The sequence below is a fragment of the Tenebrio molitor genome, chromosome 3 (assembly GCF_963966145.1).
Source record: "Tenebrio molitor chromosome 3, icTenMoli1.1, whole genome shotgun sequence".
NCBI classification, from domain to species: domain Eukaryota; kingdom Metazoa; phylum Arthropoda; class Insecta; order Coleoptera; family Tenebrionidae; genus Tenebrio; species Tenebrio molitor.
In genome coordinates, this window is record NC_091048.1 from 27,119,284 (window position 1) to 27,140,205 (window position 20,922).

Consider the following 20,922-nt stretch of genomic DNA (forward strand, 5'->3'; position numbering starts at 1 on the left):
TTGTTCCGGAGGAGGAGCCAAGGTGAAAATGAAATCTCCGCTGGTCACAATTTCAATCTTTAATGATGCCTCATTGTGAGAGTTACTTTTACATAAATATCCAACGTGGTTATTAACTTAAAAATAGGGGCTCTCAGATAGCCTCGAAAAAAATCTATTGTAAAAACTATAGCGTATTTAGTTAATCATAAATGAAGACAAAACCATATTATACAACTGTATTTAACAATAACTTATTTTCGTAACTTGCCTGTAATAATAATAGAGCATTTTCACACAGATATTACATTGTTACCATGGAAATAAAAATCGACAATTAAGTTCATGGCAGTTGCTTGAATGCGCAGCTACATACAAAAGACGCACAGTCGTAGTAATTAACCGATTAATAACACAACTGAAACTTTCATTCTGGATCCCGCAGACTTATCTATCGTACATTCTCAACCTCGAACAAGAAATTAGACCGCAGTAAATCGCACACAGCCCACGGTAGGGGGCGCAGTCTTTCGGCCTGCGCCCCGACGTTCTTTCGAACTTTTTGACGTGCATCGATCGGATTTACTCCGGGAAATTTTTGTCGGGGGTCGGTGGAACATCTGGAACGAAAGCGTTTGTATTTTTAAGGACGAGACTCCACAAGAAAACTGTACGGCCGGCGCACCGGTCAGTTCTTTCTTTCTTACCCATGTGACAAATGAACGAAAGAAATTATTACATCGACACCATTATTATAAAATGTACAAGCCGCACGGCGAGACGAGGGTAAAATAATGAAATTAATCCGACAAAGTGATGGTATCACATTTAACGACGTTTCACCGTGCAGCGCCTGAACGTCGTAGGCTCGAGGTGAGTTCCGTATCATTTTATTTGTTTTTCACATCCAGTAGTGACGGTTAGCGGTACTCACTTGTTTGAATCCAATATTTTTACAACCTACTCTTAACATATTAAATAGTACAGCCAGACTTGCATTCACTCCCACTCATATCACTAAATCCACTTACATAATCGAGGGGTTCGGCCGGTTTGTGAGGGGCCCACCCCTTAAATTTTTTCTTTTTATTTTATATATTTTTATACAATTTTCCCATAAACGGCGGGTAAAGAAAAATTAATTCGTGTATGCTCACTTACAATAAAAGTTTAATTTTTTTTTATATAAAATTGTCAGCGTCCATCAAGACAACCTCTCATTTTTTTGCATTTTTTGAATTTGTAATTAATTTTGTTTGGGTTGCTGTATTGACAACTGTTTGCGAAGTCGGTTAGACCCAGTCGGTGGTGGTGCGTGGGGGGCGTGTTAACGGCCTAGAAGAAAACAACTGGTTACTCCAAAACAAAACATTTTACAAAAAAGGACGATGTAACAGTAAATAAAAAACGATCCGTGATTGGTTAGAAAAATATACAACATGCAATGACTATATTGATTGATGTTAGCTTTCATCCCGACCAGGTTAGTTCGTCCCAACTTCCCAAAGCTTAATAATCAATTAGAACTAAATAATAATAAAATAATAAAAACACACAAAAAGGATGAAAACTAACAGTGTTTTTTAATACAGCGTTGATCCTTTATAGAAGCTTCGTGACAACTGGCTGACCTGCAATGAAAATGTTCTCGTTTTTAAATCTTACTAGAAATCAAAGAAAAATCACTGTTAGTATGGATTTGAAGCTTTTAGCAGAGCTACTTGACGCGGCCCGACTTACTTGTCGCGTGACCGACTATTATGAGAAACAAACGAAACTGAAAAACTGTGACATGAGTGCGACTTGTCTAATGCACGAATCGAACACAAAACAGAAATGAAGTGGTAACAGTCTAAGAGAAAGAGAGAGAGAGGGGGGCACCGCGCTCCTGTATCGAACACAAATCGGTCACCAAAGACTAGGAAAAAGCTCAACACTTACTTCGGATGATGAAACGCAATATTTTAAACAGTAACCAACGAAATTCAAAACAAAAACAAGGGAGAAAAGAAAACACAAAGGGACACAACAATTTTATGTAGATATGTAAAAAAAAAAGTATAAACGAAATTACAGGGCAAAATAAAAAAAATTAATATTAACGAAAACAACATTCTCAGTGACCTTTAAAGACTTTAGCAATATTTGCAGTAGAAGGGTGGGTTGTTTTATAGTGAGCTGTACCTTTAGCAGAATTCTGCTTGTTCTTTTCGTCATCTTTTTTGTCACGGTTCGCTGAAAAGAGGGTTACTATAAGATATTAACTATCGAAATTATCCACTAAACTCTAAGTAGGTCGTCGGCGGCGGCGGAGTCTCGCCTGGGGCCGCGCCGACCTCTCCGGTCGCCACCTCCGGGCCAGACTTCGACGCCCCTTATCGCTCGTGTTCCCAAACAACGAAAAAAACGAAATTCTAAACGGGGAAGGGGACACCCCGGTACCCACCTGTTTGTTGAGATATCACGACCCGCGATGTCTGTGGCTGCGCCGACGTTTCGGCCACCGTTCCCCCTGTGGCCGCCGCCTTCTGTTTCAGCATGGTCCAGTCGAACGTGTAATCGTACTGATGGTTAAGCGTGCGGAACAGGATACGGAACAACTGTCTTAGGTACATGTAGTCGGGGGCCTCCTCGAACCGGAGGCCGCGACAGTAGTTGAGGTACATCGAGAACTCGGCGGGGAATCCCTGAAAACGGTAACACTCTTTGGAATCTCGACCGGTTCAGCCGGAAATCATCATTCACCCCTCAGTTTTACGTTGAAATGAAATCTTAAAAGCTACGCGAGAGGAAAAATCTTCAAGGTTTTAATTGAAATGGCCGCGACAAACAGAAATTGGTTCGTACGCCTACAACTGTCAAATTAAAGTGGGTCAGATCTGTCGTTGACATTTTAGTCTTCGTAATACGAATTAACAGGAGGGAACATATGGTTTGAGAACCGCCCCGCAAAAAGGAGTTCCGACGTTATCTCTCAACTTTTCTCTACGAGTTCTTCTCTTTACTTTGAAAATGTGAACATTTAATTGAAGTTGCTCCTCGACAAAATAAATGAAACAGGAAGAAGTTTTTGTTTTTAAATTCACATTTATCGAGTGTGCTAGGTTTCTACAAATTCGTAGATGATGGAAACGTAATGAAAAAGTACAAAATTGTATAGTCCAATTTTTAAAAAAATCAATTGTCAATGTCAAAATTCCCTCAAAGACCAGGCTGTACCACCCTAAAACTTTTCGTTTCGGGACACCTCTATCGTAAAATCTCCCAGATCAGGTTTGAGGTTATATCAGTAATTTTCAAATGTCAGAAAAGTTTCAGGTGTAACCAAATTTTATACCAAAAGACAAGAAATAAAGACAATGGCACTAAAAAGTGCAACTGAACATATAGGTACAGGAAAATGGGAATTTATTTAATGGGTTATATAAGCAATTTACCTATTCATTTTCAGAATCTAACCTCCAATCGTCTTCCGAATATGATTCTGCGGAAGAGGAATGTCCTCAATTGGTAGATTTCCCATCAATTTTTTCCAGTCCTTTCTAATCAGTTCCTCGCAGTGACGAATCCATATATTAAAAGAAAATACCTCGAATATGATGTGCGCATCTTTACTGCAATTTAGCATGGTCGGTTTTTCTATCTGCATTTCTTCACGTAATCTAATCATAGCCAATTTTTCTCGTTGTGTTAGATCCTTGTTTTCCGAAACTCATTTAACTTTGTATTTTTATATAAAGCGCCTTCACATCAAAATGACTGACATACAGTTGACATTTTACGTTGCCAATCTAATAACTATCAAATAACCAGTGGCTTATACCAACATGACAACACTTTGACAATTGATTTTTAAAAAAATTGGACCATAGAAGCAAATAACGTGACGCATAACCTAACTTTTTAAAAGCCCAAATTCGCCGTAAAAAGGTGTGTTCACAAGACAAAAGTTACTAAATTTAGTAACTCTGATTCGTCATTACAAAAATGAATTATAATAATTCAAGAGTAAGTAGCATTGCGGTAGGCATTGGAAATTCAAATTTACGTTGGCAGCAAGACCCTTGCTAATAATACCCTAGTTTCGACGCTATTGGTATCCTTCGCTGTTAATTGGGTTTTAGGGAATCGTTTTGTGTTTATTTTTATGTTATAGTATTTGGTATTTCTTTGTTTCATTCACGAAAACTGTAAAAAATTCAAAATGGGTTATTTCTGCTGTGGGTCAAAACCGTGTCAAGATCATGTGACGCATAACCTCAAAATAAAGTAATGACGGATTCACAAGTTTAGTAAATTTTTTGACGTAACATAAAGTTCACTTTAGATAATCCACACCTACCGCGATGCCACTTATTCTGAATTATACTACAGGGTGAGCAACAATAACTGTTTCAGTTGACAATAAAAAAATTTACATAAAATTTTCAAGACTGAATTGTACCAATTTCGGTTTGTTTTATTATTATTGACAGCTGGTATACATAAAAAAATTTAAACGTCTTGGTTTTTGTAATCTTTTATTAATAAAATGGTTTTCTCGTTGGAACATGACACAAAAGTCACCAAAAATCACCAGAATTTATTGCCAACTCAATCAGTACTTGTTGCTCACACGGTATAATTGGTTACAACAGAAAAATGAAAAATCTTTCTTAAATCTATTGAATTTTAATATTTATTTTTGTGATTTTTTGTTGTATATTACGTTTCAAGTTTTTCTGGAAATTTAATATCTTAATTCAGTTTTGGATAAAAAAAAATCGGCACCACAAAGAGTAGATTGACTTGAACGCCCACAACTGTCAAACTGAAGGTCACATATGTCACTGACATTTCACACTTCATGTCTGTGTTCAATGTGAACAACATACAGTTTTATTGGGTGATTCAAAATGGTTGTGGATAAATATGGCAACTGTGTACGAAAATGTATGTGGCAACTGTGTGGGTGGGGTAGAGTTGACATTTGTATGACATTTTATATGCGTGCATTTGATTTTTTTTTATACACATTGTCAACTCCATCCTACCTACAGAGTTGCCACATAAATTTTCGTACATACGAAGTTGCCATATTTATTCACAATCATTTTGAATCACCCAGTAGAACCGCCCTGTATAAAAGGTTTCCGAGATTATTGGCTCAACCCCCACGTTTTTTTTTCTCAACTCTGAAAATGTGAATATTTAATTGAATTTTCTTTTCAACATCTAGATTACAAAATAAATGAAGTATGTAGGCGTTTTATTTTTTTTAAATACCCATTTATCAAGTGTGCTACATCTCTGTAAACTTGTTATTTGCTAATCATGTGGATTTAACTACTCGAAAAGTAACTCCACTGACCTAAAAAAATATTTGAGATATTTTTCGGCAGTGCGTTTGTTAAAAATCTCTCCCTTGGCAATGATCCCAACTTCTTTTAACGTCATTTTTTACAATAACAAACAAACAAAATAAAAATTGCATTATCGGAAATTTTTGTATTGTAAAACAAAAATGTTGATTACGTATTTATAAAGCTATTGCATCCTGAATTTTTTCTTTTTTAGTAAAGCTACTCAATTTAAAAAACCTTCAAATTTTACTTACATATTAGTAAGTTCTTGTTACATTTTTTTACAAATGTGATGTTTTCTCAATTTGGTTGTAGGTCGTAAAATTTTCTGGTTCTTAAATTAAAGATCTTGCGGGCCTTACAACAAATCCTGGTTTACCACTAGCAGGTAATACCGTGAGATCATTTAAATTTATAATTAAAGTAGGCTATGAATGACTTTGAAATTAGATTGGCAATACTGTTGACTTTAGCACTAGAAAATAATACAGTTTTATTGACAATCATAGAAAATGTTCTCCCCCGTTTGGAAACAATTGTTAACTCACCGTTTCATATTTTGTGTTGAATTTTGAAGCATCACTTGGCAATTCAAATCAAGCTGTCAACAGTGTTGCCCATCTAATGTAAAAGTCATAGCCCACTCTAATTATAAATTTATATGATCTCACGGTAAACAGGGTTGTATTGTACATTTTGCAGATTTGCATTGTACGGAAAAAGGCAAGCGCCGCTTCCCAACCTTTTTAAACCCAACCATTTTAAACCCAACCATTGTGGCCGTTAATCGCTCATAATATGCAATTAAATTTTACGACCTACAACGAAATTGAGAAAACAGTATATGTACTTCTTTATTTTTTCCTTTAAAGAAACAAAAATCGACTCGTACATTAACTCATACGCCTGCAACTGCAAATTAAAGTGGGTCACAATAAAATAGTTTCCAGATTATTGTTTATTACGTAAGTAACTCCAAAATGTGACAGTTTCATTGAAGTTTCTTTCAGACATCTAGATTACCAAACAAATAAGTTTTACTTTTTATTAATTCACATTTATCTCGCCAAATTCGTAATTTATCAATTACGTGACTAATAAAGTCTTATCTGAATTACGGCAATCTAAAAACTATCAAAACGTTTTTCAATTAAAAAAAATCACTTCCTTCGGAAATGATTCCAACGTTTCTAAAGCAACTCTCTTCCGGACCATTCGCACCAAGTCTTACATAAATCATTGTTTTTGCAACAGCCTAAAAATGAAAGTTTTTTTAACTATCCGACTTAAAAAAAAACCTTGAAGTTTTAACCCGTCCAGATAACGTTTCGTCGTATTTTACATTTTATCTTTTCCCGAAAATTAAATTTCTTTATTTTGCGTTTTGCGCGCAAAAAAACTCTTACCACGACAAACAAAAGTCGTCTCGTAGATTGACTCGTACGCGCACAACTGTCAAATTAAAGAAGGTCACATCTGTCAATCGCCATTTCTCCACCGTGACAGCTGAGAACCACCGCCCCCCGTAGCCAAGTCCCAATTTTCATAAATGTTTATTTATATTTTAGATTACGAAATGAAGGAAGGAAATAAAATAAATTCGCATTTATATCTGGTGTGCCAGATCTCTGTGTGCAAATCCGCCATTCGGTGATCACGTGACTCGTAAAGTCTTATCTGGATTCGAGTCGTCGAAAGCGACTTACGGCCCACCGAAAAACTTTCATTTTTCGGCAGAGCTCGCTCGTTAAAAATCTCTTCCGTTCCGAAATGTGAAGATCAACCCGGAATCGCAGTTGCACAGTATCGCATCAATCAAACCACCTCCGGGACCCCCTCTCGACCGTGATCTTATGCAACCTAACCTTTCGAATTAATTGTTAACAGCGTCGAGAGACGGAGAGAAAAAAAAATTCGCTCGAACTGGTCGTTGGTTGCTCAACTCGCACCAGCTGCACTTCCCCGACTTTCTCCTCCGTTCACCTCCCCCAAGATACCGACCTTGCAGAGCACCTCCACCGGCGTCGACATCTTCTTCTCGCTGATCTTCTCGTACTTTTGCTTCTTGGTGGCGGCTTTCAGTCCCTGCCACGGCAGGCATCCCCTGTTGAAGTACATGAGGACGTAACCGAGGGACTCCATGTCGTCGCGTCTCGACTGTTCGATGCCCAGGTGGGCGTTGATCGAGGCGTATCTCGCCGTCCCCGTCAGGTTCTTGTCCTCGCGGTATCCGATGTGCATCCTCGTGCGCGCGTCCCTGAACTTCTTCGCCAGACCGAAGTCGATCAGGAAGAGTTTGTTGCAGTGGCGGCCGATGCCCATCAGGAAGTTGTCGGGTTTGATGTCGCGGTGGATGAAAGACTTGCAATGGACGTATTCGATACGGCCGATCATCTGGTCGGCCAACATCAGAACGGTTTTGATCGTGAAACGACGGGAACAGAAATTGAAGAGGTCCTCCAGCGACGGACCCAGCAGGTCCATCACCAGGACGTTGTGCTCCTTCTCCTGGCCATAGTATCTGCGGACAGAGACGGTCTTACTGTAGAGACAAAGGTCGCCCGAGCAGCATTATAAATAGACCCCCGGAGATGATAAACAGATCCGAGGAACGACACACTCCCAGCTCTAGTTTACGCCTCTCCGAGGACACCTCAAATACTCCACACAAATTAAAAGTACATATCTTTTCGTCCCGAGTGTAGGCGCAGCGAGGCCAACAATCACACGAGGGATGACAAGGAATTTTATTTCCCCACAACAATACAAATTCGGGTCACACAAATAGGTTATGCAAACATCAGCCCGCCGATCAATATCGCGTTTAATGACGAATTCCGCGTTCGAAAAATTTTCAAACTTCCCCCGTGGGGGGCGGCGACCCTGGAGACCTCACGCACCGCCGACCGGGGGTCGAAAGTCCGCCCCCGCATCGACGTGCATCCGTTGCCGGGTTGTTGCACCTTGCGATGCGTGCACGCGACCACGATCACAAAGGGACACGCAACGACGACCTTTCTGAATGGAGGAGTCTCCGGTGAATGCAGTGTTGCCAGACCTATCGAGTGACATTTCGGTAGATCAACTCGGAACTTTTCGGTAGGTTTCGTAAAAAATCGGTAGATTTTTTTATTTCTCGGCACTGGACGTATTCCTTGTAATAAAACGATTGAATTTTACATAAATAAAAGCTACGCTCTTTCACACCCTCATCATGGCGTAATTTAAACAGAACACAAAAAAAAAATAGGGCATTTAACGGAGTTTTGGTGATGGTGATCACCCCTTCGATTGCAGAAATAACGGCACATCAACCAGTCCAAAACAAAACGCCTTCCAGATTGAAAAAACTAAAAAGCAATATTTCTATGAAGTATAACGTTGGAAAAACTTGCAAGAACTTCACGGTTTTTACGTAAACAAAATCGCTGTTTTCCATTTAATCCTAGAAATATTGTCATAAAACAATGCATATACAGTGTGGAATAAAATGATTTACATTTAAAATAAATTAATAAATTGTGAAACACAATTGGCAAAAGGAGAAAAGCAAAAAAAAGAACAACAAAACAGCTACAGTCATATAATTCTAAAGAAATACGTTCAAGTCCGTAACATGTAGAAAATAACTAAACATAAATAAAAGCTAGACACTTTCACACCCTCGACAACAGAACACAAAGAAAGCGGGGTAATTAACGGGATCACCCTTTCGACTCCAGGAATAACGGCACATCAACCAGTCACCAGTCCAAAACAAAACGCCTTAGATGTTCTCTTATGCAAATGAAGTAAAAATGTTAGATTATGAAAATTTTTTTGAGTAACTTTTCGGTAGATTTGAGGTTTAAATCGGTAGATCGGTAGATTTTATGCGAATTCGGTAGATCTACCGAAAATTCGGTAGATCTGGCAACACTGGGTGAATGGGCGCGCCCGAAACAATTCTCCCCCGAAGAGGTGTGCGCAGATTTTTTGATTGTTTTCCTTGGACGCGGACGCAGAAGAATCAGAAGAACGGACCGCGACCGAGAAGTGTCACACTTTTCCGTTTCGCGGCCTACTTCGCGGAAACCGACTTATTCAAATTGGATCGTCGTTGGCGTTGTGAAAGTGATGGCGTTTTGTTTTCGTTCGATAGGAATCGGGAGGTCGGGGGGGCGCCCCCACGACGTCACGACAATCAACAAGGAACGATCAAGATTTGATAAGTTATAGGAATTGGCAAGTCGAGACCGTCGTCGTCGTAAACGAAACTCTCCAAAAACCAGTCACAAACAAACGATTTTATGTCCACGTCGCCATTAATAATAATGTCGTTTCAGTCAAGTTTTAGACACAATAATGCGGCAAACCGTCCCACTTGATCATCTCGTCTGCATTACTGAAGATCATGAGAGATTTGTATTGTCTAGTTGCTTTGCTGGGCACTCGACGTGTCAGGTCGTGATCTGTCGAGGGACAAATTTATCTCATCACAAAATCTAATCTCACCTCCAAAGTATTTCTTTTCGTGTTTACGGTGGTGACCGCAACGTATCAAGTTTTTTTTGGTCTTATTCGAATTATGCAAGGAATACCACAGGGGTCCACTTTAAGACCATTCATTTTTAATAAGCGTTTTGTTGCTATATGTAGTGTAAGTTACAAGGTTGTCGTGACAACACAACTACATGAATTCAATTCGCAACCTGACCATTATTGACGTCAATAAACATTTAAATTAACGCAATCAATTCAAATCTCAAATTTAATCCCAACAAATGCAATCTGAGATAAAACTTTCCCAAATAAATCAGATATCACACGTCTTTCGAAAGAAATTCAATTTTCCTATCGGATTATGATACATAACATGAAGTGAACCTTTCAAAACAATAAAAACATTATTATCAATTTTTAGTGTTTTCGTAAACTTTTGCTTTAAAGTGTATGTTCCATCTGACATTTTTTGTTCTGTTCCGTCATTTTTAATTTAAAAATGTACTTGCAAAACCCAAATTCCTAATTTTTTTGAGCAGATCTAAACGACACCAAATCAAAAATATCTTTTTCTACTTTGGTATCATAAGTGAGTCTTTGTGAAACTAAAAGTAGTGTCACAAAGGAACTTTTTGTGAAACTGTTTTTGCTTTTTTGTTTTTAATACGTATTACGTTGGTATTGCTGCAATAGCACGCTGGCTGGCGTCCAGCATCTCTAGCGAGCTCCTGTTAACTAGTGTTGGGCATAATCGATATATTTCCATAATCGAATTAATCGAAATAATCGCTTTGTATAATCGAATGATCATTCGGATTGTCCGATTATGAATGATCCGCATGCGCAGTTGCTTTGAATAACGAGTGATATTCGGATGGACGATTATGAATGATACCAAGGCGGTCTCATGATACGCAAATTTCAATTTTCACATCAAGTTCTTTTTTGGAATCTTAGTGAAGTAAACGAAACTACCCTTACTAATGCGGGAAGAAATAAAATCACTAGATTAAAACAATGAGAACCAAATGACAGAACCACCGAATGAATATCTCGTAATAGAGTGGTCGGGTCGAGTCGTATCGAGTGATCGGGTCGAGTCGTATCGAGTGATCATTCGTTTTACCATCCAGTTCTCGACTTCTCGAAACATTCTAACGAATTATTTTAACGAATGATAATCGAAGAGCATAATCGAATGATCGATTATTCGGCTATAATCGATATATTTCGATTATATCATTCATAATCGCCCAACACTACTGTTAACAATTAAAACATTTGACATAAATTTCACAAAAATGCCACCATAACTCATGCCACACAAAAGTCCCTAGATTATTTCATAATTAGATTTTTGAGTTTTTGTCAAATTAATGCGACCAAAGTAGAAAAAATAGTATATTGCACTCGTTTTATAAGACGCACAACAACGTCTTATAAAATTCGTATTATATCGCGCGTTCAAATAAAATCCTGGGCTAAGTAGGCGTTGGAAAAATTAAACGGTTTGGAACAGTGTAAATTTTGAATTTACCGCCGTTTGACATTTGTTTATGTTTAATCGGGACATAATTGTACATGTTTGTTTTCAGCAAAGGGTGCCTGAGATATATTTTTCGAGAATAGGAATCGTTAAGGTGTTCTATTTTTAATGTAAAACATTGCAAAGAAAGAAAGAAAAAAGAAAGATTTTTGGCTGTAAATTTTAGGTTAGCTGTCAACATGCGCCAATTGATCTCCGCTTTAAAAAACCACAACAATTGACGGTTTCCAACGCCTTCTCAGCCCAGGATTTTTTTGAAAACAGTTTCACAATCATCAATTTTATAGCATCGTTTCTAGTGATTATTGAATATGGGGTTGGTATTGATAGTAAATATCAGTGTTAATGTGATCTCATTTGTGGGATTACAATAAACTACTACGGGAGTAGAACATTGTAAGAACATTTGGGAGACAATTACGCAATTACCAACCCAATTCCATTACAATAAAAGTCACTAGATAATTATTTTATCTTACAGGTGGAGTTTTTGAGCTACCTCAGACGGAAGTTAAATTTTGATCACAAATGAGATAAAATACTCACTAGTGAGTAAATTTGACAGCTGCCATTTAACTTGACATAAAGTACTCACAAGTGACTAAATTTGTCAGCTGTCATTTTACTTGAATGAAACTTCATTTCTTGGATTTTTTGCAATATTTGCACCTGTACGATAAAACGTATATCACACGTGAGCGAAATGCCATTATGAAACTCGTGAGAAATGTCCCATTTGTGCGCAAGCGCACTCGTTGGTCAAAATTCCCACTCTTGTATAATGATGCATTTCTATCACTTATAATACAGGGTTATTCTAAATGATTGTAGTCGAAGTAGGCCATGTCCATGTTATTACGTTTTTGCCGCTTTCATGTGAACTGTCAGTTGTGTCGCTGTCACTGTCATTTTTTAGGTGAAAAGTGCGGTGATGTGGGTTTTATTTATTTTTGTTAAATTAACGATTGAATCAAAAAATATTGAGTTGTTCTACAATCAATTTTAAAAATATTGAGTTGTTTTTCACCCAATTTAACACATTATTTTGATGATTTTTTTATGTGGAGCGGCAACCATAAATTTTACATTCAGTTTTCACGCCTACTTCGACTACAATCATTTAGAATAACCCTGTATAATATACTATTATATTTTTTAGAATTAAATTAATGAAGCCGAAATAGAAAAAACTAGCATGTTACACTCGTTTCACAAGACGCTGTACTCGTCGTGCCCTAAACCCTCTCGTTCTACAACAAATCTCTATGCAACTCGGATAACAATATACATACTATTACTTACTGTAAAGTAATTTTGAAACTGGAACTTGTTCGTTTCTAGATTTTTTAATTCAAAAATTAAATCACTACATAATTCGTAATCCTTCGGTGAGGTTCAGATCGTTGAATGTTTCGCAATTTGGAATATTACTGTTTCAATGACCTTTACAATCATGACCACATACTGTACTCGGTTCGCTCTAAAGTGGGGATAAGTTGTAAAACGTTTTTGTCAATAAATAAAAAATTCTTCCATTTGCTATTTCTATTTTTTTTACCTGTACAAAATAAACACGACCCAAACAGCTCAAAAGATATAAGTACATATGTACATATTAATATTATGCATTATTGTTGTCAACAGTTAAGGAGATAAGGTTTCAACGAAAAGATTTTGTGTTTTTAAAAAAACATCATTTGTTCAGCGAACCCTCATTGCTCTGGATTATTTCTTTAAGAGAAAAAATAGTTCTTTTTAGAACTAGTCAACGAGAGTTTCCTTGGTTTTATCAGCTCAAAAAAAATCAACCTAAGTTTGTAAAAAAGAAAGAAAAGCACGGCCTGTGACGACAATTTTTTTCAACGCTTGTTACCTGCACCAATAATTTTTTTCGCTCTTCCCGCGTCTACTTTATTCTTGTTATTTTACGTTCTTAGATATTTACACATTTTTATAAGAGCTACAGTTTATTTCTGTTGATTCCTCTGTGTATTTGTTTTAATCCTCAGGTTTGTATAAACACGGAAACCGCTAAAACGTGTCGATTTAACCGGTGCATTTCTGTAACTCCAATTTCCTCCATCTTGAAGATTCTTTGCCGAATTTTGAACATCCAACTTACGGCAATTTAACGTTACAAGCCATCAATAAAGATGTTAAAAACGTGCCAAAAAAAAAAATTGTTTCATTTTACGATTCACACCCCTGTTTCAAATGAATCTTGCACACTTGAAATTTCTCTCTAAACAATATAAAATATTGAACAAATGATCTTTTCCTTCGATGAACTTCTTGGTTCTTTTAAAATTACTTTCAGGAAATTAAAAGTAACATTTAAAAAAATGCCAATCCAGTTTTATCTTGACCTATTTTTCAGTTTAGTGGGGCAAAAATCTACACTTCGTTCACTCAACTTGTACAGTAACAAAATCACGTGATTTTCGCCTACTCTTGTTTGGTACTGGACACGACTAAACAGAGATGCAACAAGGCAGAGCTCATGTCAACGACCGGTGCAGTCAACCTCAGCACATTATTTGTTTAGTTGATTCAGTCACAATGAAATGATCCCCATTTGAGTAACAGAACAGTTACCCAAATGATGAAAACAACACGATTTCCAAATCCTTTCATGACAATTAAACTGACACTTTCCGATTTTTTTATTGATTGCGTATTTAAGACTACCGTTCGCCAGTCACGCTAATGAAGTCTATTACTGTGCACGTGACTACTACCTCGTTCAAGCGAACACCGTATAGACCTCGCCTCCTCGCTCAAGCAAAACATTTCACCATAAGTTTCTCGTCTCGGTGTACACGTCGACCCGAGCCATCCGACTCGCCGCACAACGCCTTCGTCGTCTTTAATTTCCCCCGAAAGAGAGAAAGTGCGTGGGCGTCCGTTGTTATTAGTGTTGGGCGATTATGAATGATATAATCGAAATATATCGATTATAGCCGAATAATCGATCATTCGATTATGCTCTTCGATTATCATTCGTTAAAATAATTCGTTAGAATGTTTCGAGAAGTCGAGAACTGGATGGTAAAACGAATGATCACTCGATACGACTCGACCCGATCACTCGATACGACTCGACCCGACCACTCTATTACGAGATATTCATTCGGTGGTTCTGTCATTTGGTTCTCATTGTTTTAATCTAGTGATTTTATTTCTTCCCGCATTAGTAAGGGTAGTTTCGTTTACTTCACTAAGATTCCAAAAAAGAACTTGATGTGAAAATTGAAATTTGCGTATCATGAGACCGCCTTGGTATCATTCATAATCGTCCATCCGAATATCACTCGTTATTCAAAGCAACTGCGCATGCGGATCATTCATAATCGGACAATCCGAATGATCATTCGATTATACAAAGCGATTATTTCGATTAATTCGATTATGGAAATATATCGATTATGCCCAACACTAGTTGTTATTGTCATCGTAAAGGTCGCCGTCCGCTAATTAGACGCGTTTCGACGAGTCGATTCTTCGATCGGACGTTGACACCCATCGAAGCAAGACGAAAATGTTCCCCCCTAAGCGAAAGATCTTCGCCGACCTTGGGCCCCACCTCGACGACTTCTTCCCCAAAAATCGACGCGGAAACGCGACCGACTTCTTTTTACGAGATCCAATCTGCGGTTTCCGATTCAAGGCTCGATCCGACTTTCTAGGGCCCAACGGTGCACCAGCACAACGCGACCGCGACAAAAAATGGTAATTCGGCTCAGGTGGGCAACGGTTGTTGCGCACCTGACCGACAACACGTCGCCTTCTGCTCGTCTTTCTCTTCGGCGCGGCTTTTCTGCTGCAGCCCGCGACAAAAAAAATTAAAACGCAACCAACACGTACACATCTGATACCGAGGCAACGATATCTCTGTCGGCCGAAGATAACGTTACGAACGTTTGCGTATTTTTTTTTTTCTAAATGCAAAACAAACGAGTATTTCATCAAGCGACACGTCAATGTTAAAGCGAAAAACGACACTCAAGGCTGAACTTCAAAAATAAATCGCCGAGTGGACGAGTGTCGGGAAAAAAAAAATACTCGATGAAATAGCAGAAAATCGCGACCTTACAATTTTTTCGCTGGCGTGAAATCCGACCGAACAACGGACTTTTACAAGGTTTCCGGTCGGTTCGGAGTCCTTGCGAGGAGGCAAAATGGCGAGGCGACTTGACAAATTCTACGATGTTGTGTCCCAATCGGCGGGTCCTATTGTGCCACGCCACACAACGCGCAATTACCGTTTCGAAGTCGACGGAATGACAATTCTTATCGTGACCAGTCGAGGAATCACGTCATGTTTCGATGGGACAACAAACAATTTTCGGAAACGGTCGCTTTTCCAACTGATAACGGTGATTATCTCGATGCACGAGCCGAACTCACTTTACATAAAACGCCCTCGATAACATTGTCGATTGTTGCGATAACGTTTAATTCATTGTCGATGAACAAAACGTGGCAGAAAATTATTCGCGCAAATCGTTCGATCAAAATCGGAACGCATTTTTAAACGCACAAGTGACTTGCCTGAATACCGTGATTTTGTACTGTCGCTTCGAAATTGTTTTTAAAAAAATTCTTTCATTACATTCTTCATTACAATCATTATTCTAAGAAGCGAAGTCGGTGGTGTTCATTATTTTTGCTTATCTTCTTCGCAGGATAAGGACGATAAGAGTTTAAAATAAGTGTAGGAAAAAAATAACTACATATTTGTCAATGACTGCATCTTTGATCGAGATAACGGTTAATGCACACCTGACAGACCACTCTTTCTGGAAATTCAGACATTGCAGTTCTGCAAAATAAGAATTCAGCTTGGCAAAAAAAAAATGAATGTATTCCAATAGGTGCCACAATCCATGGGAAACCTCCACTGCGACAATTTTTTGTGAAATAAATATTTCACGTCATAACAAGACTTTTGGATCATTTTTCTTGCCCGATAACGCCAAAAGAAAATCGATTAAAATGTCATCAGCTTCGTTAAGTTTTTCCGACGATTGGAAAAAAGTAATCCGAGCTCAAAAGTCCATTTGACGAAACTCTGTGGATCGAAAAGTTTATTTAAAACAATCTGTTACAGTTACAAAAACAAATTGTAACGGTTGCAGTTTATAAACCGACCGAACTAATAAAATTTCCACGACTCGATCAAATCAATAAAATACCGCGAACGAGAACCTATAATAAACGTTTTTTTTTTCCTGTTAGATCGGACGTAAACAGTGAAATGTAAACAGTGTTTTACGTTTGAACAATTGAGAAAAGAAATAGCCCAAGTTCAATTCGAAAATAACTTGTTTCGTTGTATTGACCGGATGTTAAGTGAATTAACTACTCGACGATCTTTATTTGTTTTTTTCGATCGTTTAAACCGTCAGATCGCATTTCTCGCAATTGAAAAAATTCCGAAGAATTCTCGAAATTAAATTTCCACAACTCCTCTATGGCCGGAACGGTATAGATGTGGATTGGGGACTTGTCGTTAAGTTGGCACTGCCAGGAAAAGTAACTAGGCGCGCTTATAAGGTATTTGGAATTTATGACAGATTTCTCACTAACGCTAGTGTGACACGAAACTAAACTTCACAGAAAATTATGTAAAAATGACAAAGACAGACTATGATCCTGATCGTTCATTGGTCCTGATCCAGGGTCTCTCTCATTTTCTAACAAATTTTCTACAATATTTAGCATCGTGTCAAACTAGCTTAAAGTACAGGAATTTCGTCAGTTATTTTACTGTCAAAATCGAAAAAACTTGTGTAATCTAAGCTTTACTGTTATTATGACTGACTCAAAATTTTTGTGACAGAAATTCTGTCACGCACAATAAAAATTGATTGACAAATTGACATCCATGTCAAAAATTCCAATGTGGGGTTAGAAATATATAAAACCTGTTTTACAGCTAATCTCAGTTGCATGACAACGACTGACGAAATTCCGTGGCCGTGACTGTACAGTAGTTCAATCAGAAATTTTAAGCGACCTTGAGTGTGACAACCCACATCTAAAACGTTTTTACTATAGAAACTGTCATATGTTGGCGATTTTCGCACCCCTTAACCAAAAAAAAAAAAAAAACTGGAGGCTACCACAAAGAAGTGAATGCCGAGGTATTCGACAGATAGTTCTCTGCCATTCTACCAAGACTGGAAAAGATGCTGTGATTGTAATAAACGTTCAACAGCAGAAAAGTAGAAGACATTTTCAACACGGGAATAAAATAATAAAAAAAAGGTATCCAAGTCTGGTTTCGAAATAAATCAAGTCTTGGAAGAAGACATGGTCAAACCGGAATTGTTGGTTCTTGTCAAAGAAAATTCACCGCAACAAGAATATGTTGTTGATGGGCCAGTAACAAAACAGTACTCTGACTGTCCCCATTCCGCGAATTCAATCCAGTTGAATTATTTTGGGGGCAAATTAAAGGGGAGGTGGCCGAAAAAATACCACATTTGAAGTTGTACTTTTTCCAAGCGTAAGTACAAGTTGGACAAATGCTCAACAGCGTACAATAAAGGGGAAGAGGAGGAAATGTGGCACATGGAGGTCCAAGCGTAGCCACTAATAATAAACTTGGCTGAAGACACGTCCACGTCAGAGACAGACTCAAACTAAATCATTCGAATGTATTATTTCATAAACATTGTGTTAAAATCATTGTAAATAAACTTTCTACCAATGGTTGAGGAGTTGCTGTAATTACAAACACGTTTGATCATATTTTAACCAAATTCGGTTGGTTGGAAGATTTCTTTCCAACCTAAAAAATTCATAGCTCAAAAACGACGCGAGCAATTTTGTTCACACATCGATTCATCAATTTTTAGTAAAACGATTCAAATTCCACACAATTCTCACAATGTAAAAGTAAAACGACTGCTCGAATCGAGTGCAATGGAAAACTTCTTCACCATTTTTTTTCACTCTTTATCAGCAGCACCAGATTCTCGTAAGAACAACAAGCGCCAACGAACCTGTTCCATTGTGAAACAGGCTTCGGCGTATTCAGTAACCCCACCAGTTTTTTTAAATTACTACATCTGTTCAGCGACCAGACTTTAGCTAGTCAATCCTAGACGTTGCTCATTATATTATTATCAGTCGAACACGGTTTCCTCGAACACGTTATACCGTCAGACCAATTATTTTTATTTTCGTACGCGACGCAACTTTTACTAGTTGTGTACAATTTGCCGATAAAAAAATCGCCGCCCGCCTAAATATTTATTTCTCGTAATGACGTTCCCGATGCATTTGTGTTGGCCCGTTCGAATGACGCACAAATTTGCATTTTCTGCAAGACGAAAACCACCGTTCGGCCGGGAAAACACCCCGACTCTCCGGTCGCAATATCGGAAAAAACCGCACGCGTCCACACGATAAGGTCAATTATCAGCCGTCATGAGCAGCAAAATTCCGCGTCAACTTGCGAAGGCGTGACTCATAAATAATTTACAAAAGCAAATTACAAAAAAAAAACCTGCCAATAAGTTTGTGTAACGGTCACCGATACTGACTCTCGATCGATAAACAATTAAAAGGAGCAGTTTCTGAACGGTCTTTTACTTTCGACTCTTTGTCCGCGACCGTTTTGAAACAACAGCGACGAGGCCCGAACAACTAGAGCACGTCGCCGACGATTTTTTGACTTTCCGGAGACCCAATCGTGACGCAAACCCGTTTCTTTTTCGAGTCGAGCTTCATGGAAGCTTCCGCCTCCCTGGAAATCTGCTTTTCACAGAGTCAATGACAGCTGTCACCGTGCTCTTGCGTCTTGTCGGACTGGAATGACCCATACCCAAACACGGCCTGGTGCGACCGCTGGTCGCAAAAAAAAACACCTGCTCACCTGATATGTGGTATTCCTATTCCACCGTGCAAAATTTTGTACAATTTACTTTCGTAGAGAAGTTGGGGATGTCTTGCTCTAATTGATTCGAGTTTTACCGCCACTTCCTGTTGGGAAAAACAAAGAACGTATTAGTGGTGCGAAATGGGGGGTGGTGTGTGGGGGTCGCGGGGGTGGTTTTCGTGGTGGGTTCGGTCTGTGGGGCGGGTGGGACCTCGACAGCTGCACCTAAACGGGTTGAATGATGTTGGAAGTTGTGAAATGTGTCGCAAGAGAGGCCCATATCCTGGTAACGTAACCTACTTTGGCGGCGTTACAAAACCGAGGCGGTTGAGCGTGGAGGACGCCTCTGGGGATGTAGGGGGTGTGTTAAAAGGCGAAAATCGAGGCTTTGGGGACAGATTCGAGGCGCAAGAGACGGGGCCTTAATGGCTGCCATTGCTCGTCCTCGTCGGACTGGTTTCGTGGTTTTTCGAAACAAAGACCCGACTTGAGGTTAAGACGTGTCGCGCCCGTCGTTTTCGACGATTTCTGCACTGATTACCTCTCCGTTCGTGATGTTGATGCCCAGGTAGATGTCTCCGAAGGATCCACTGCCGATTTTCCGAATTAACCGATACTTCCCACCAACTATGAACTCCGTTTTGCCGATGCAATGCGACGCCATCGTGCTAATTTGATTAAGAGTCTGTTCGCGTGTCGTTTCAGCAATTTGGATGACCGATTGCGACCAATTTTACACACAATAACTATCACTTGCTCCACCAACACGCCGACATATTGGTCTGACTGATCGCTTGTGCGTGACGTCACAAAGCGCTGCGGCCTCTCGCGGGCGCCACGAAAACGACGACACACACTCAACTCTGGGAATGGAACGCTGGAAATTTTCGAGGTTGGTGAATTTTCCGCTGTCACGCACCTTTTCGCTTATGCGAAATTACGAAAACTGTCACACGGACGAATTTGAAATACGGCCTTTAACGGAAATTTGCCCGGACCGTTACCACGTTACCGACCGTACCGACGGCGATGCGTTACGGCGTTGCGGTACGACGGAAACGACGACGGCACACCACAGGGGGCGCCACTGCCGCTGTCAAACAGAAAACCCCCAAATGTACATTTCAAAAACATCTTATTAATTACCACTATTTCGCCATTCTGACGTTTGTTTCAATGCAAGAAGTTGCACAAGGTGCAAGCAACGCAAAATAATAACACGTCCTCGTCAACGGACAACTTCCAACAACATTTTCTTTTGCAGAACTTTGACGGTCAAAAGGCAACAAGGTCACTTGTGTCATTTAAATGTCACAAAAAATACCCTTCAAATTTTACTACAAAGTTGAAAAATGTTTCCAATGAGTTATACAATCTCTTCTCCTGACAAAAAATCTCTAAAATACGACCTATTTATCGTTATAACTTCAAGCCAGTGGTCGTCTTTCAAATATTCTGCAATTGCATGCCGCGTCTTTCATTCATTCCCATCCTGTTCCCATCTGTCACCTTCTCGCAGAAAATATGGACAGGAGAAAATTTAGCAGAATTGCATTATGTTATGAACCTCTTAATTGTAGAGAACTACCACCTGATTCCCCTTTTGTACCTATACCTACACTGCAACAATAATTCTCAACTAAATACCAGAGATAATAAATACCGAGTACAAGGACTCGTGTAAA

The 20,922-nt window shown here is 38.9% G+C and overlaps 1 protein-coding gene across 4 annotated transcripts; it reads right to left on the bottom strand.

Moving 5' to 3' along the window:
- Nucleotides 1-44: 44 nt before the first annotated feature.
- On the bottom strand, nucleotides 45-20,300 carry LOC138125402 (casein kinase I). 4 transcript variants are annotated; one of them, XM_069040687.1, is made up of 7 exons: nucleotides 19,779-20,299; nucleotides 19,235-19,341; nucleotides 7,323-7,842; nucleotides 2,426-2,666; nucleotides 2,164-2,214; nucleotides 1,555-1,610; nucleotides 45-1,314 (listed from the first exon to the last, which is right to left on the bottom strand). In XM_069040687.1, the coding sequence occupies exons 1-6, from the start codon at nucleotides 19,899-19,901 to the stop codon at nucleotides 1,582-1,584; spliced, it is 1,071 nt and encodes a 356-aa protein (XP_068896788.1). In that variant the 5' UTR covers nucleotides 19,902-20,299; the 3' UTR covers nucleotides 45-1,314; nucleotides 1,555-1,581. The 4 variants fall into 4 exon arrangements, with proteins under 4 accessions (XP_068896788.1, XP_068896789.1, XP_068896790.1 ...); XM_069040688.1 differs by lacking the exon at nucleotides 1,555-1,610; XM_069040689.1 differs by lacking the exons at nucleotides 1,555-1,610; nucleotides 2,164-2,214 and having other exon boundaries at nucleotides 19,779-20,296.
- Between the last annotated feature and the right edge of the window lie 622 nt (nucleotides 20,301-20,922).

Coding starts and splice junctions, on each gene's coding strand:
- LOC138125402 (XM_069040686.1), bottom strand. CDS start 19,901: ATGGCGTCGCATTGCATCGGCAAAACGGAGTTCATAGTTGGTGGGAAG. Junction 7,843..19,234: donor ATAGGAATACCACATATCAG/GTGAGCAGGTGT, acceptor CTCTGTCCGCAG/ATACTATGGCCAGGAGAAGG. Junction 2,215..2,425: donor CGTGATATCTCAACAAACAG/GTGGGTACCGGG, acceptor CCCTCTTTTCAG/CGAACCGTGACAAAAAAGAT.